Source organism: Sinocyclocheilus anshuiensis, unplaced genomic scaffold, assembly GCF_001515605.1.
Source record: "Sinocyclocheilus anshuiensis isolate Anshui unplaced genomic scaffold, SAMN03320099.WGS_v1.1 scaffold119, whole genome shotgun sequence".
Lineage (NCBI taxonomy): Eukaryota > Metazoa > Chordata > Actinopteri > Cypriniformes > Cyprinidae > Sinocyclocheilus > Sinocyclocheilus anshuiensis.
The window spans coordinates 504596-523505 of NW_015549581.1; the positions used below are offsets into that span (position 1 = coordinate 504596).

Here is an 18910-nt window from a genome sequence, read left to right on the forward strand (position 1 = left end):
TAGCAATGCATGTCTGTACAGCCAACTGGGTTTTTCTGTTGTTGTGCCACCATTTACTTAATATGGACGATTAAGAACAGCCATCCTTACTTTTGAGCTTTGGTTGGAACATTGGTGAGAACTAAAAAGATAAAGTGATAGTCATACATCCATTCCTTACATTACCATACAATGAACCATGTGGTACAAAATGACACTAGAAGAAGAAAATAAAAGATGTTTATTTAACGAAACAAAAAAGGCATTTTGAGTGATTGAATACGAAGGCAAAAAAAATTAAAATAATAATAATAATTACAACATGGATTCCTGTATATCTCGTGCCAGTAAAGACAATTCATCATAGGTCTGGCTCTCAGAAATAACGCATTTCAAAATTCAAGTACTTAGTTCATTAAAAACAGAACCCCTTTAAAATTGTTTCCACGCAAATCGCTGTAAGCCATCTCGAACTCTTTCATACATTTTAAATCAATAAAACTCATGAGCTCACATCCATGCCGCCACTGAATGCACGTGTACAGTATGAATATTCTACACTAAATTCGTCAGTGACAATGAATTTTAAAATGAATTCATAAAAGTATCTCTCATATGCTGTATATCTATTCAGATACATTGACGACTTTTATACCTTTCCGTTAAAAAATAATAAATATGCCGTACAAACATTATCATGCTGTCCCAGTGCAAAACTGGTTCAATAAATTAGGTACGATGCAGGAAAACGATCCGACGTTGAGAAAGTCCTCGAACATTCACGAGCTACACTTCCTTTTAAAACCATTTCCAAATCAGAATCGATCATTTAATTCAGTATTGATCGGATAGCCTACACTGTACACCAACGTAATTAAAATAATTACTGTATGTTCAATAAAATTTCTATGTACAATGCAAACATTCAGAGAACAACATCGCCGCATGCAATTAACTGTACAGTGCGAACAAAGCCTGACGTCCGTTTCATGGGAGCGGAGCGAAATCTGAACTGAATCTGGAGCGAGTGTAAACAGGTTTCATTCTTAAAAACAGTTCCGTATTAATGCGACCACTGCTCACATCTTGTATATATAAAATATTTCCCCACAGTTGGATCTCATCGGTGCATTCGATAAAATATCGAATACACCACAAGTACGTGACATTAATTTTCCAAGAGATTCTTCTTGAGTACACTGATTTTCCTCGTTTAGTGCAGTGCAGTTGTGTGGATGAATCTTTCACAGTCAATATACGCGGCTTTGAAGTAAACGTGAACATCAGGTGACTGACCGCTTGGCCCCTTTGCACAGTACAGTGATTGAGAGCCAGGGACTGAACTTTGATGAATAAATAATGTGGTTGACCTGCCCACAGTTTAAAATGAAAACCAAACACGGTTCAAATACAGTTCAGCCGGTGATCTCGAACAGTGCATCGTTTGCACTTTTGGTGTACAGTTTCAAAACGAACACAAAATAAAAGTGGGCGGCCAGTCTTTTCTGGTGCACTAGATCTCAGTTTGACATTTTGTCAGAGTTTCTGGTCTTAACTCTTGAAATATTGCTCTGGGGTGGTTTTCAAAGTCTTTACCGGTCACTATCATACCATAGTGTCCCATGAAGACCGTCAATAAGACAACGACCCTGTCTGTGAGCAAGTGGTGTAAAATTCGAAGGCCCTTTCTTTTCACTCAATCGGTTTTTCCGTTCTCCTGGCTCTCTGGTTTAGATTTCCGGCTGGAACGCAGGACTTTGTAGCAGCCGCGGGCGATTTTATGCATCCACATGACGTTCATGATGTCCAGGCAGATGCTGGAGAAGATCCAAGCGCTTCGGCCGCCGAAGGAGACCTTGTAGAAGGCCTCCGTGCCGTACACGGAGCACATTCGGCTGTAGTATACCGGCATGACGGCGATCCGCACCAGGAAAAACACGACCGCCATCAGTACCCCGTTAGCCATGTTGGGCTTGGATGCTTTGGAGTAACCTAATACTTCAAAGAACCAGCTGGAAAACACAGGTGAGCAAAGTGACATGCTGTAAACTAATCTACAGTACCATCACAACATTTATTTGTGTCATTTCTTATTAAAAGACAACATAAAATTGCATTTGAAACACATTTAAAGGAACAGTTCAACCAAAAATGAAAATGTACTCACCCTCAGACCATCCAACATGTAGATGAGTTTGTTTTTTCATCGAAAAAGATTTGGAGAAATTTAGCATTACATCACTTGCTCACCAATGGATCCTCTGCAGTGAATGGGTGCCGTCCGAATGAGAGTTCAAAAAGCTGATAAAAACATTACAATAGTCCACAAGAAACCCACACAACTCTAGTCCATCAATTAACATCTTGTGAAGCGAAAAGTAGTGAGTTTGTAACAAACTCAACATTAAGATTTTTTATTAATTTTTTTGCTTCTGGCCTCTATCCATAATATTGATTTGTCCAGTGAAACAGTTGGTACTGCCTGAATCAAAAGAGAAATATGCACAGATATGCAACAAATACGTTGGGAGGATTTTAATGTGAGAAGTCAACAGAGGATGGACTTTTTCATTGGAGAAAGCATTATTATTGACTATTTTGGCCAGAAGCTAGATTTGTTTCTTGCAAACACACAGCTTTTCGATTCACAAGATGTTAACTGATGGACTGGAGTGGCGTGGATTACTTGTGGATTATTGTGATGTTTTTATCAGTTGTTTGGACTCTCATTCTGACGGCACCCATTCACTGCAGAGGATCCATTGGTGATCAAGTGATGTAATGCTGAATTTTTCCAAATCTGTTCGGATGAAGGAACAAATTCATCTACGTCTTGAATGTCCTGAGGGGGAGTACATTTTCAGCTAATTTTCCTTTTTGGGTGAACCCACAGTGAAATCTCCTTGGTCATGTGCAGATTGGCTATGCTTTTGTCTAATTATATTTTTTACTTTAGGTAAGGACAGACAAATAACAAATAATGCTAAAGCAACAAATAATGCTGGAAATGTTGTTACAATTAGAACACAATAAGCCAAGATCTTATAGCTAAGTATTTTTCGCTGCCCTTTAGCCTATAGACATAAATGTCTACAATAATCATTTTAAATCATTATAATAAATCGTGCATAATATAACCAGAAATACTTAAGAAAGTACATAGTGTTAGTTCTCATGTTGTCTTTAATGGCTTCAAGACGTATATGGTGGGCAAAACTACAAAGTTCGCCCATTAAATATTTTGTACTTTAATCAGTCAAATACCTACCGTTGGTTTACACACGGTGTGGAAAACTCTGCAAGCAGACGGAAGTTAGCAAAATAAGGCAACATTCCTTGACCCTGGAAACACAAGGTGAAGAACGAACAAACAAACAATGACACGGACACGAGTTATAGAAAAGCAGACTTATGAATCAGCTCCAACAGTCTCAATATCTCCTGCTGTCAGGCACCCACAGTAATTGCTTCAGTGCGGAGTTATGATACTTCACTCTGACAGATATAACAAAAGAGCAAAGTAAACAAAAACAAAAAAGTAGAAAATAGAAAAAGGGTTGCATGGAAATAGTTTTTCTATTAATATAAGATTTATTTTAAGATCAAATAATGCCCTTCAGTATTTATTGTCTATATTTAGATTATTTTTAGTTAATATGTAGAGGTTATAAATGACTTACAATTGTTTTTACTTGCAATGCATGTACAACTCGCATTTCAAATAAGGCACATATCGTCAGGCACATACAGTGGAGTCCAAAAGTCTGAAACCACTAGTGGAAAATCTTTTAATTTGAATTCTTAACTACAAATTATAACTACAGAAGTGAATATCATATCTATTAAAATGTATTTTATTACATAACAACTAAAGTGAAACATTCAATTAAAAAATGAATGAATTTCAGAATTTCTTCGTATTTCATTTGTCCTCCTTTTTGCTTTAAAGACAGCGGCTCTTAAGCTGCATGATTTCCACAAGTTTATGTAAAACCTGATGATCAAATATTTCAGCATGATTTTAGAATGATCTAAAGAACATCTTGTGCTTCAATGGAAGCAAGAACTTCTAACCATCTGTACAAAGACGTTCACATAATCAATGTCAAATTTACTTAACCATGACCTAGAAATAGTTCACCCAAAAATGAAAATTCTCTTCTCATTTACACACCCTCAAGCTGTTCCAAACACAAAAGAAGATATTTTGAAGAATTTTGGTAACCAAACTTCCATAGTACGGGGAAAAAAAATACTATGGAAGTCAATGGTTACCTGTTTGGTTACCAACATTCTTCTTTTGTGTTCAACAGAAGAAAGAAACTTATACAGGTTTGGAACAAGTGGGGAGAGAATAAATGATGACAGAATTTTAATTTCTAGTTAAATTTTTCATTTTAAGCATGTTAAAAAATTTCCAAAATGCTAATAATTTATTTCTAGGTTAGATACAAATAAAATCCCAGATTTTTAATGTGGTATCAGACGTTTAGATCTCCACGCATGATCAGTCATGCACGTTCTGTCAGAGAATGAAGCCTTTTACAGCTTTTCCTTGCAAAGCGAGGATTATTCAGACCTGTTCCAATCAAACGTTCCTCTCCAAACCAGTTCTGACATTATCATTCCTACAGCAAGAGAATAAACATTTGGCTTCTCGATAACACACTTACCTTGAGGGCTGCAATTAAAACACACATTAGCATACTTGCTGCAAAACGGGCCATATAAAAATCAAGGATAAAAAAATAATAATCAGGTTGGCTAGCAGATGCATGCTGGTACCCCTAGGTACTGGTAAGTCCATACTGTAACTGGGCTTCAGTAACTGCTCAGAGTTCCATAACAGCAGGACAGCAGACAAGACAGGAGAGAGTCCATCTAGATCAGCCAAGCCTATAGCCCTCATCTCTTAACCCGACTAACAGTGACACTGGTAGTTTTTGCATGAAGGGTTTTGCTGGTCAGAGGAAGTGAGGCTGCGTTATTCAAGAAGTCATGTTAGGTGGGACAGAGACAGACTGACAGACGGATTCTTGGAAAAAAGGTGCAGAAAAAATGCAAAAAGAACGAACGACATAGAAGCAGCAACAACATTTAAGACTCGTTGGACATGCACTATGAGAAACAAATCGCACGACACACTGACAAATTAATTAGATTTTATTCTACTTCAAAAAATAAAATGCCTAACAGTTTGATAGATCGTTAAAGGTTATGTGTCAGTGCTAAATATAGCGAAACGCTTTGCTCTTAAGATGAAGCACAATTATTAAACACTGAAAAGACTGATGGGGTTTATTATGCTGTTCTAAAAATAAAGCGGATATTGGAATGTAGTCTGCAGTAATTAACAAAAAGACACTAAAAAGTTCTGGTTTTAACGCTAATAGCATTTCTAAACACAGGAAACAATAACAACGAATGACATTTCCAACGACAGACTTAATTACTCAGTGAGACCCAACAGAGACTTCCAGCTCCACGTTAAATTACCTCGATTATCTTGTAACAAATTTAGAAAAAGGTTTGAAATGGCAGTCATAAAAGTGACCAGTGACAGTATGGTCTACATCCTGACATCAAAATGCACGTTCAGGTTTGAGGCGATCCTCAAGGCTGCATTAAATCAGTGCAAGGTAACTGTAGGGTATATAAGCAACAGTAAAGCCATTAATATCATCAGTCGCTGCCCCAGATGCATTTTTAGGAATGTTTTTTTTTTTTGTGGCGCCGATTTTCAGAAATGAACATGCTAAGGCACTAAACAAGGCCACTAAACATCATTTGTCATGGTCATTCTGCAAAACATGTGCCTTTTGAGTGCCTGTTGTATGTATTGCTTGACTTAAGGTGCACAATATATATGTGACTAAAATGAAACAATTATCAAGATAGATGGCAGAATTACAGCTGATCTTAAGTAATAATATGGTACAGTACATTCGATCACACTTTTGTTTGTTTTTAACCATCTGTGCATTTAGTAAACACATGTCAGGTCACTCGAATCTATTAATGACTAACAATTAACAGCTTTTAATAACTTTATTAAACTTAAGATTTCATTCAATAGCATATGTAGTTATTATAAGGTATATTAATATTCAAAATATTTGTTACATTTAATAAATATATTTAATTATTTTATTTCATTTATTAAATATATATATATATATATATATATATATATATATATTTAAATATATACATGTAAATACATGTAATTATTTTCAATATATATACTGTGTGTATTTAAATATACATAATAAATATACACAGTACACTACACACACATATGTGACCCTGGAGCACAGTAATAACAAGTTCATAAATCTTTTCAGTTCTTAAATCTTTTTTAGATTTAATTTGAGATTTTAAAATGTTACCTCTATAAAAACCATCAGCAAAATATATTTTAAAAAATTATTTTCAGCTTTTTTAAAATGATTCTATAATAATTCTAATAATTTTGAATGATTTTATAATAAATTATAAATAATTTTAATAAATTAGTAATTAATGAGCAAAGTATAGTGAAAGCATAGTGTTTAATGGAAATCAACTTTGTTGATTATAAAGGGAGCAACATAGTTTTGTCACATTGCATCAACCCTATTACCCCATTGCTGAAATTACATCCCAATATGTATATTAATACACAATTTAGATTGAAATGACAATACTATGCATTATAATTTATTTAGATTTATGAACCTATTAACAACAAATTCTTTGTCTGGTATTATTGCCATTATTGACTTTTTCTGTAAAACCCATTTTACAGAATGACCCATGCCAAACAACTGAGCATCAACAGATGCTATTTTTTAAGTGTTTAGGTTCATTTTTAACTAATTTCTGACTGATTTCTATCAAAAGGCACAAGTAATAACCTGTGCAACATGTAAACTAAATGCATAGTTATTTAAGAATTCAGTTGAGGACCAGATCAACCTGTTATTCAGCAAAACCTTCCCATATCGTGAGTGTGGATCAGCCCAACAAACAAGCGCTTTCTGGCTGTTACTCATCCTGCAGTTGAGACGTGGATGTTAAGTTTTAGAAGAGAGAGAGAGTTTAGGAGGAAGATCGGCTCAAAGCAGGGGAAGGTTTCAGAGCATGCACACAGGAAACCCTCCAACGGCACCACAGGAGCAGAGAGCATCAACACATGCACACAATCCAATCTGGTGCAGTCTGGGCCGAAAGCCAGCCAGAACTGACCAATAGAGTTGCTGAGGGGGGTCAGTGAGGTAGAGGAGTTGAGGAGGAGAAAATGGACTTCTGCGTAACCGTCAATGAGCATTCCATGCAAAAAATACCATCATCATCATCATCATCATCATCAACATCAACATCATCATAGGCAGCTACAGAACCTGGTGACCTAGAGGGTAACCATACAACTGAACCAAAAGTGAACAGTAGTGACCTCAGTGGTACAGTCTAGTGGTTAAAGATCTGGGCTGGCAACTATTTGGAAACCATTTTTAACCAGGAATATGCCAAATAGGGATGAGCAAAATAGTTTCTTAGAAGCTGTTTACAAAAGAGAGGTTATTGTGTTCAAAACTAGACAGAGCACAACAAAACTGGACAGAATGACTCAATCTCAAGATACATAAAAGCTTTCAAAGTTGGACTATTTTTTTTAAAGACATCAGCTTAAATGTGTTTGTATGTAATGAGTGCTTTAAAATTTTTGAAATGCAACTTTTTTTTCAAAACAACTGTACTGTGCAAACTAATAAATGATGAATAAATAAATAAAAAGCAATGCACGCAGTCAACGTGCTATTTAAAGCATCTACATTGTTTAAAAAATATAGATAAACTAGTAAACCACTTAAATGATCAACAAGTTAGTTGTTGGATAGCTAGTCAACCACGACTTACCTCAAATATTACAAATATATATATATTTTCTACAGATTAGGACTTTGCATATATTAGTTAAAAGTAAAGTGAAGGACAAGAAAACGTTTTCTGGACTTGAAACACTTTTACAATCAGAGAAGGTCACAGGCCACATATAGGGTCAAATATATGGGATACACGTATAGGATACATATGAGATGAATCCTTTTTGAAAAAAAACGGACTTTCATCCTGTTTCTGTTTATAGTTTAGTGCTATGTTATAAGGGAATGCTCGTGTGGTGGAGCGTCAGCCAGTGAACACAGAGCTTTCGGCACCAGCTGCACACCTGACACTACCACTGCTCACTCTTGGTTGTCTCTTTCCCATCTTGCCTGCATGTTCTGTTATGGGACAACAGGGAACTCACCAGTACATAGTAGTAAGCATACAATGCTGCCAGGTGGTGGATTACAAAAAACTTGTCTCCTATTGCTCTCCAAAAGTAAAATATAAGCAGCAGATCTGGAAAACACAGAAAAAAAGGCAATAAGAGTCAGAACTTCTTTAAGGAATTTAATTTAGCATATAAGGGATTTAATACATTCAAATAACTACTAACAATATGGCCTACCAATAATACACCCACATCTCACAAGGAAACATTGATCTAGGGACATATGCACCAAAAAATTTCTCTGTGGTCATCTTAACCTTGTTTCAGAGGATTCCAGAAAGTCTCTGCCAACACTGGATACCTTTGATGGCTGTAAGGCCGTAATTTTATTTATTTCATTTTTTATCGGGGTTTTTTGTTTGTTTTTTGAGAAAACTAACAAAAATGAAAAGACATACCATAAAATACCAAAAAAAAAACATTTTCAGAAATTGAAATAAATATCATTTGAAAAACTGAGACTAAAATAAAATACTTTATAATAAAGGTCTAATTTAATTTTGATTAATAATAAACAATACTGTCTCATTTGTGAATATTAGTTAAAGGGGTCCTAGTATGCTTTTTCACTTTTTTAATTTTAGTCAGTTTGTAGTGTGTATGTTTGGGCATAAAAAAGATCTAGAAAGTTACAAATCTCAAAGTCCACTCCAAAGGGAGATATTTCGTTTTTTTTTTAATCCCTTTTCAAGAACTACAACGAACGGCTCTGTTTGGTTTGGTTTGGACTACAGCGTTTGTTTTCCGGGCTTTGTGATATCACAAAGCGGCTCATTGGAATATCATTACAAATAATTCCCGCCTACAGAAATTCGAATGGTTGGGGGGTGGGGAGGGGCGAGGTTGTGGTTAGAACGCTTGGTTGAGTGAGTGCATCAGACGAGACGACGAAGAAGAAGTGCTGCTGCAGAGTTAGTGCATCAGAGAAAACCAAGAAGAAGAGCTGCTGTGCTGTAGCGTCAAATTTTCGGCATGTCTAGAACAATTCTTACAAGTACAACACGACGTAGCTGGGCGCCGCGGACAGACGCCGAACGGCGCCCCCGGTGTGCCTACATAAAGTATAAAGTATTAAGTATTTGAATTTTAAAGACATGGCGCGACGCGACGCTGCGCTTCTCGTCCGGTGTGCGACCACCTGAAACGCTGTTTTTTTCACCTCCGTACCCAAATGTCTTTGTTGGGCTTCCGAAAGCGGATGATGTCAGGAAACAGTGGTTGCTATTTAAAGCAAGGGGCATGGCAGTACTGAAACACTGTCTAAGCTGTTCGGCAATCACAACGCACTGGGACAGCTAACCAATCACAACACATTTCGTTTTTCGGAAGGCGGACCTTCATCAAAGCCGGAACTAATCGAGCCGTTTGTGCCAGGCTGGGGAGAAAGGTATTTTAATAATGTAAATTATGTGAAAAATTATGCGTTTTTCGAACCACCAAGCATGAGAGCATGTTCTAGTACACCCCCAAAACAAAATCAAGACTTTGTAAAAGAGCATAATAGGACCCCTTTATAATTAAATGTTAAAATTAGCACATTCTGAAGTATTGTTATTATAAAGCCTTTACAAAAAATGCTATTGGGACTTTCTCCATCAGTTACTGATAAACTAGTCAAATTTCAGCTTATGTACACTAAATACATAAATGCATTAAATTGGTAAAATAATTTGTAACAAGCCATGAGGAAAATAATTAAAACTCAAAGTATAAAAAAACAAAACTAATTGAGAAAAAAGCTAAGCAATCACCAAGTGCAAATAAAACTAAACTAAAACATTTAATCAAAAAATAAAAAAAATAAAAAATTGATCATCCTTCAAAAACATGACATTATAATAATGAATTAACAGAATCATCTGCAGGTTAAAATATTCAGAGATGATGAAGTGTGGCTACTGAGGCGTTTCTTTGGTGAAACTGGGCTGACCAACAATTTAAATATAATCCATCTACTATTAAACCCCCCAAAAAGCAATCAAGAGCATTAGAACAACCAATTCACTTACGTTTTCAAATCAGATTACAATAAATATGAAGTGAAAGTGAAAGTGACATGACATGTGGCCAAGTATGGTGACCCATACCAGACATCTGCCGTAAGCTCTCACCAGATATGAGGTAGCCTGTAGTAATGCTCACGTTTATCTTCACCAGAGTAGGATCTCCCCTGTTGTGGTAAAGATGAGGACAAGGCACTGAGATTACTGCAAGATCACCTTAAAACAGTTACTGAAAGCGTCCTGCTCGTCTGTGAAGAGCAGCGCTTTCCCAGCATGCAGCGTGATGGGTCGAGCGCTCACCATACGGGGTCCTGATTGACGGCCTCATCGAAGAACAGGATGTAGAGGCAGAAGAGGCCGACCAACAGGGCATGGAGCGTGGACACAGTCCTGCAGAGACACAAAAGTTTTTATCACATGACAACAGTGTTAACAGTGGTTTGCTTCTCCCATAGAATAATGTCAAGTTGAAACAATCGAAACAGAGCGATTGGCTGCTGTCAATCAACTCGGCACTGTGTCCTACATCTAAGATCTCCAGCTGGCTGTTCTCTTGACAGCCCGCTGAAATGAGCATTATCGCTGCCATCTTCGCCTCTTGCCAGTTTCTTTACACATACGTTAGTGATTTTGAGCGACAGCTTACAACCTGCTCTCCACAGCGTAATCTTCTGATAAGACATTTAACAGGGAAATATTTGAAGCGCCGCTGCGAATCCACTGGCGATATTTAACATGCTGCCTGTTAAGAACGGTTATTATAGTTTGACGTTATTGCATGTATAATTGTAATTGTATTGGAGTTTGAATTCTAAGCAAATGACTCTTATGAACCAGTGAATCAGCGAGACAGTGCGAACAGTTATATCTAAATGATTCCTGAACAAATCTTTTGAGTGCATTCTTTTTTAGTAAATAAGAACCATACAGTGCAACCAGTTTAATCTGATTCCCAAACAATTGAGACTTATGAGCAGGTTATTTTTAGTGAACCAGAAAGCTAAGAGATGTCTAAGAGATTCCTGAACGATTCAGTCTTTTGAGTCAGTTCTTTTTAGTGAATCAAGACCACACAATATGACCAGTGTAGCATAATTTCAAAACAAACGACTCTTATGAGCCAGTTCTTTTCAGTGAATCAAAAACATTCATTAAGGAATCATTTAAATGATTGAGTCTTTTGACCCAGTTCTTCTCAGTAAATAAAAAAAAAAACATATGGTGCAACCAGTGTAATCTCATTCTTGAACAAATGATTCGAGCTGGTTGTTTTTAGTAAATCAAAACCATACAGTATGCTGAGATATTCCAAATGATTCCTGAGCAAATGATTCCATTGAGACCATTTTGTTTTGTTTTTAGTGAATTGGAATCAGAATTTTAGTGAATAGGGAATCAGAACCATTATGACTCTTATGATCCAGTTCTTCTCAGTGAAACAAACAGTGCAACCAGTTATATCTTAATGATTCCCAAATGAATTAGTCTTGAGCGAGTTCTTTTTAATGAATCAGAACCACACAGTGCAACCAGAGTAGTCCAATCCCTAAACAACTGACTCGTTAAGAGCCATTTCTTTTTAGTGAATCAAAACCATACAGGTTGACCTGTTTTCTAAATGATTCCTGAACAAATTAGTCTTTTGAGCCGGACCTTGTTTGCAAATCAAACACATACAGTGCAACTAGTTATGTTTATGTGATTCCCAATTGAATTAGTCTTCCAAGTCAGTTCTTTTAATGATTCAGAACCACACAGTGCAACCAGTGTAGTCCGATTCCTAAACACATGACTCTTGTGAGCCAGTTCTTTTTAGTGAATCAAACACATACAGCTTACAATTACTCTTCTGTATTTAAGAAACACTGAACATGAGAAAGTAATACATGGAAAGGGAAATGCAGAACTAGTCCCAGCACTCAAACAGACGGCACAAATCATGTTTGTGTACCTTGAGTTCCACTCGATCTTCTGTTTGTGGGTGAGTTTGAGGAAGCCAGGGCTGATTCTGGACGATGCCCAGGGGCTCACGCTATGAAAGAGCCACTGGAAAGTGCAAAAACTCACCACCGAGATGAGCAGGATCAGCTGGCTGAAGGGGTCCATGGCCACCCGACCCCACTGCAAGAGAAAGAGCAGAAAAACACTTGAAGACGCTTTACAATAAAGACACGAACATCAATGTCCTGTTGAAATCGCACAACGGAAAACTCACCGTTCCAGGAGAAAAGTAAAGTAAATGTTTAACAGACATGCCCTCTGCCATTACTGTGTTAGCAAGGAGAAACGAGGCAATGCAAAGCCCACGTCTTTATCTGACGCTCATAAAACTTATAAAGGCTGTGGGAAGTGTCACAGTATCAGTCCTCTCAGACTTTATTTAAAGCATCATTGGTTGATATTATTAATGCTGCCAGGAGTGATGCAAGAGTTTGTTGACCATTCTAAAACACTGTCCAAAATCTAAGACATGCTACACATCCCGGTTGCACAACTTTTCTGGAGTCAAAACCAGGCTTCTATTGTCATAAATCACACAAGACGTAATCCTTTATACTAGTACTGTATGTACAGATCATATTGAGCTTAGATCTAAATGTCAACCTTCTCCTCATATGTTCAAACAGTTCCTCTTGCAGTCTGGTGCCATCCTTGCGCACCAGAAAAACAAGTCTGTCCCCTTTGAAGCACATAGTTAGGAAGCAGTGATCCATAATGATAAACCTTGGGCCAAAATAATCACAGCGTTTCAACTGGGTCTAACAGGAGTGAATCAGCACAAAGAGCAAAAGACATACAGTAGATCGTATTCATGCTCACCTGCGCTTTTCTCACTTCCTGTAGAAAGTGTGTTTCATACACTCTCAGAAAAAAAGGTACAACTGGAGCGGTAACTTTTTAAATGGTACTAATATATACCATTTAGGTCCTGATATGTACCATTTAGGCACTACTATATGTATCTTTAAGTTAACATCATGCATCCTTTCGGGGTAAACAAGGTACAAAGGTGTACCTTCTGAAAAGGTAGCATCCCAGTGGCAACTTTTGTTTTGTACCTTTTTTCCTGCAAGTGTATATGGTTAATCATCTGAGAAAAAGGCACTGGGTTAACGTTCAAATGGTTAGCTGTGTACTCACACTAGGCACGGTTGCCTTGAACAGAGCGCGATTATCCCCCCTTCCCCCGCTGGCCTGCACTCACACTTGCACTAAACATTCCGGGCCGGAGCACGCTTACGTCATGTATGAGATAACGGAGAAAACCACTTTTGCTAATATTCTGCCGAATAATTAATAATAATTAATTTATAATTTATGTCGTGCATTGATTTTCACTTGTATGTATCAGAAAATTATTACGGTGGCAGCTGACGTTAAAGAAATAATTTGCAGCTTTACTCGCAAACTACATTTCCTGTTCATCAAGAAGGTAAGAACCAGAGCCATTATAAACCTAAATATACTTGATTAAATTATATTAATTGAAAAGTGTAGTGTAGTAGTAGTACTAATAGAATATGTTTGCGGTCGTAATGATGACAGTTGCGCACACAAAATAGTATCTGTTCCGTGCTACGGCGCGGTTACCGCTCACACTGCATGCGTACCGCTCCCGAGCCCAACCGAACCGTGCCCTGGCCCACCTCTTCCAACCGGGCCAGGGACGGCTAAACGAACCGCGCCCGAACGCGGCACGGAGCGCTCACACTCAAACGAACCGGGCTTTGGGGGTCAAACGCGCTCGGGCACGGTTCAAAACGCCTAGTGGGAGTACACCCTATATCTAGTTAGAGGTTAGACCATATCAAATATCACATCACTTGATTAAACCTTTAATCTGTAAACAAGCATTTAATTCACTGTATTATTCAATAATTGGCACTACAACACATTATTAAAATAATATATTTTTTTAACTGTCACTTTTGATCAATTTAATGCATCCTTGCTGAATAGAAGTATGAATTAATTTATTTATTTTTATCTAATCTTATAATTCGCATGGTAGTGCTGCTAGTACATCAAAGTTTCAAAGAAAATTATTCAGCACAACCATTTTCAATATTGATGATAATAAAAAAAATGTTTCTTAAGCAGCAAATCAGAATATTAGAATAATTTCTGAAGGACTATGGGGAGTAATGATGCTGAAAATTCAGCTTTGCATCACAGAAATAAATTACATTTAAAAAAACAATTATAATAAAATTTAAATTGTAATTTATATTTAGGCTAAATGTTAACAATATATATAAATCATTTATATAATAATATTTCACAATACTAATATCAGTACATATATATCCTTGACACCGGGAAATTCCAGAAACCTCAAGGAAGAAGCGTCGTTTTACAAGACATCTTCACAAGGCATCTAAGTGCTCATAACATCTCCTGCTGATCTACTTTCATGACCTCTGGCCCATAACAGCTAATGGAAAACATGAATCGCACTCTTACCTGAGGCTAGAAGTGTTCAAAGCACAAGAGAAAAATACAAAACATGCACCCATTGCACTGAGAGTGTAGTGAGAAGAAGCTGACACAGTTTTGAAAACCATGAAATTGAAGTTTTGTGGCTTTTAATCTGTTTACTAGCTTTAAGGTCATCTACACTGAAAAGTACTCAGCTGACAATATAAACTTTCAGCAGAGAAACAATAATTACAAAAAACAACTAATAAATGTCCACTCAACATTGACACATCAATGGCAGATGTAGCCATTAAACCGTCATCTGCAGCATACATACACCGTCTCTACTGTTTCTACGTGTCACAACAACTGCAGTGCAGACTTCCAACAGCAAGCCAACAGTCATGAAAGGAGATCTGCATATCAGCAGAGATGCAGATTAAACAAATTTCACACAGGAAGTTAGTCACTCATCCTTACATGCCTTAACTTGCTCATTATTGCTACAACAAACAATAGCCAATCCCACCTCCCTAAATAAGGACAATCCAACATCCCAAAAGGTGAAGTGTGCCATTTCTGCACCACTAGTGGGAACAAACTGTAGGCTTCCCAACACTACAGGTGCATCTCAATAAATTAGAATGTCGTGGAAAAGTTCATTTATTTCAGTAATTCAACTCAAATTGTGAAACTTGTGTATTAAATAAATTCAACAATGACTGGACAAAAAAGTGGTTCCATCCCAAAATGCCACTGGTTCAGCCAAAGTGTCTACGTTGGGTTAGTTGGAACAATTAAAGAGGGAATTCACCGCTGGCAAGACAGGCTTTTAATAAAACTTGGCTGTGTCTATGCACTAGAAACACAAAATTATTTTTTTAATTGCTGCTACATGACTAGACAAAACGGAGAAAGAAAAGCCCTGAAGCTGTCCAGACATTTCCGGATGATGCAAAATAATGCATTTTGCATCATCCAGCAGATTTTTGCTGACAAATAAACAGGAATCATGGTGCAGGAAACTAGTGGTATACTGATATATCGCCAAGGCCTATATATTAATTGACCAATATTTTGCATTTTCATCATCGGCCGAGAAGTTGTTCTGTTTGGCTGATAAGCGTCAGAAGCAGCTTTTATTTTGACAGTGCTATTAAGAAATCCAGCACGTGATTGCAGATGTGAGCATAATCTTTAAATCATTGATTACAAACTATACTGTGCTATATCCATTTACTTCCATTTATGACATATGTCACTGTGTACTGAATGTAAAATTAGCATTGCATGGTCTTTAAGAAAATTATTCCAAGTGTGCAAAAAATTACCGAATGCACTGTTAGTGTTTACTTCCTTTTTATTCATGGTTTTTTTAAACTATTTATTTATTAGTGAAAAATAATTGGATTACAGAACCAAGAAGTTGCTAAAAGCATTTTTTATCAAGTTACAATATTTTACAATTAATTTTCTAATTTAGTAAAAATGCAAAATAAATTCCATTTAATTGTAGCAATTGGTATGCATGTTATTTAAATTAAATGGTGTAATATAATAAATATCAACTTTATATCAGCCATCACAAAATCCATATCAATCGACCACTACTACAATTAACAGAGAAATACACACTGTAATAAAGCTGGTCGAAAATCTGCAAACGTATCTGTTGAATGCATAAAAAGCATTAAAGCGGTCATAAACAATTGACAACATTGTCAACATTATTTCAGAACATGGTCAAACAGCTAAACTAACAGACTGTGACATCAGCACATCTCCTCATGGGGCGATAGGAGTCAAAAAACATGCGGTCACTAAATTTAGATGTTCTTTATGTAGCAATAAGCAACATGCACACATAGAGGAGGGGTGAGGGTGGGTGTATTTAAAGTTCCTATACGGGTTCATGCTGGTTGTGAAGGGCAGGCATCCAAAGAGGTCATAAAGCAATGGTAACATGAAGTTCAGCAGTTTTCACAGATGAACAAGTGTGATCGCACCTTTTCTGCTGCATGTGCATGCATCTCATTTGTGAACATGCAGTTTAAGAAAGAAAAAGCCAACAAACTTACAGAAATGTATGACTGGGTAGATTAACATGCTTTCCATAGTGGTGCACAGGTTTGTAATGTGGGTGGCAGATCACAGCATTGACAAAGCTGCACTGTTGGCATGCTTTAGTGCATTGAGTAAATGCATCATATATTAAGAGAAGCAGTGCTGCCTTATGAATGAAAGATTGGCTGGGCAAAGCAAGGCTCATAGAGCGGCAGAATAGATGGATAGCTAAATGGATGCTTTATTAAACCCATGAGGAAACAGCAGTCCAAAAGCAGCCGTACACAATCTACAAAGTACACAAGCAAACATATGTATACAGAAACATAAATGTAATTAGATTACTTTTTAAAATTAAGGCCTGAAAACCACAATTTAGATTTTTTTTTAATTGTGGTTTCCAGGCCTTAACTTAAAAAAAAAAAAAAAAAAAGTTGTTAAATTTAATAGACGTATATACACTATAAAATATAGACCTATATGCTTTGTGGCAGATACCATGGTATCTGATGTCAATGCCATTGTACTTTCATAAAATGGATTAATGGAGCGCAGATATATTAATTACAAATTTGTTTTTGTCTTTGTTTTAGTCAAAAAAGGAATTTTTGACATTGCTTGATTTGTACCACCTGACATTTAAGAGCCAATAAAATCAAACCTTTTTTTCGAAAATAGCTTCAACTTCTCCAAAACAAAACATGACTACAAATATTACATTTCTAAGAACATGACACGTTTTAAACTAGATTTATAAATAATAATCATGTTTTATTTATATAGCACCTTTCCAGAGCTCAAGGACACTTTACAATAAACATCAGAAATGTGAGGATAACATCAAACAAACAATCAAAAAATAATACAGGAAGAAAAGTAAAGCGAACATCAGACAACCAGAGAGCAATATATGGAATAAAAGAAAAAAAAATAAAGAAATCATTTTCATTTGGTATCTGTATATACTGTACACACATTACAGCTCTCAAAACTGAAAGTAAACCAAAATAAGTAAGAGCAGAATAAAAGACCTCAGCAGAAAAGTAGTTTTCAGAAGTCAGAAACAATTTTTTTTTAATGAAAAATGTCGAATACGTTCAAAAACTGCATTTAGCATGTCCATTAAATACAGAGAAAATCCATGTTTTCTATTCGCAAACCTGAACAAATGTTTCCCTTCATACTGACATGTATCTTCAGCGTAGACTCGCACACATGAATATGAATATTCAAATATTAAACTCAGGTTTTGGCTTTTAGATGATATTGTAGCCTACGTTTGTCAATAAACTCGATCATTTAACTCCAGCTGGTGTGCTGCATTGATCCGCATTGCTTGTGTAACAAATGCACACATATATATGTACATTTGTGCTTAGATGAGCATTTTATGAAGATGAATGCGTGCCAAATACACATCAAAGATCGCAATTCAGCACTGACAGCCTGTTAACACAAATCCTGAATCATATCTCTACTAAAGCTATGTAAAAAACATTGCGATGGACGGAAATCGACTCGCCTGCTGCTTTCTTTAGGCCAAATCACACCGCAATGCTGGTTGAAAACACAACGCTTGTGCATTCAAATATTGCTTAATGTAACAAAATACATGCGTTAACCATATGCTTACCTCTTATCGATCATCAATGGTGTCTGTTGGCTAGTTGTGCATGGTGTCTGAAAACATATGGGCTGATAAAAAATCCTCAATCCGTCAATTAGACACATGCATGATTTTCCTCTCTCCACGGCGATATGAAATGCATGATTTCATATCAAACGGAGAAACGGGTGGTCCTTACAATAATCTCAATCTGCGATGCGTGTGGGTTTTATAAGCGCGTGTCGGTGAGCGCATGTTGAGGATGATGATGTGAAACTGATGTGTGTTGATGATGGCTGTATGTGCTGGTGGAGGTAAGGGAACGAGAGGATCCAACTTCAGCTTCATTCTTAAAGAGATATTCACACACAGATAATGTCATCTCGTGGTGGGAATTTTGAGTCTTTTAAATTCATTCACGAACAAGATTCATTCAGGGGCCGTTTCTGCAGGTTATCGTTACCCCAGTATAACGTTAGGTGGCAAAAAAGTGAGTGACTGAATCATTCTCTCAACTGATTC

General features: G+C 36.7%; 1 protein-coding gene across 3 annotated transcripts; it reads right to left on the reverse strand.

Annotated features, from left to right (window-relative positions):
• Positions 1 to 206: 206 nt before the first annotated feature.
• On the reverse strand, positions 207 to 18706 carry LOC107657764 (transmembrane protein 56-B-like). 3 transcript variants are annotated; one of them, XM_016445990.1, is made up of 7 exons: positions 18416 to 18706; positions 12251 to 12420; positions 10600 to 10689; positions 10408 to 10466; positions 8270 to 8364; positions 3248 to 3321; positions 207 to 1991 (listed from the first exon to the last, which is right to left on the reverse strand). In XM_016445990.1, exons 2-7 carry the CDS (start codon positions 12403 to 12405, stop codon positions 1676 to 1678), a joined length of 789 nt encoding a protein of 262 aa, XP_016301476.1. In that variant the 5' UTR covers positions 12406 to 12420; positions 18416 to 18706; the 3' UTR covers positions 207 to 1675. The 3 variants fall into 3 exon arrangements, with proteins under 3 accessions (XP_016301476.1, XP_016301475.1, XP_016301477.1); XM_016445989.1 differs by lacking the exon at positions 18416 to 18706 and adding an exon at positions 12515 to 12664; XM_016445991.1 differs by lacking the exons at positions 8270 to 8364; positions 18416 to 18706 and adding an exon at positions 12515 to 12666 and having other exon boundaries at positions 10439 to 10466.
• Positions 18707 to 18910: the final 204 nt, after the last annotated feature.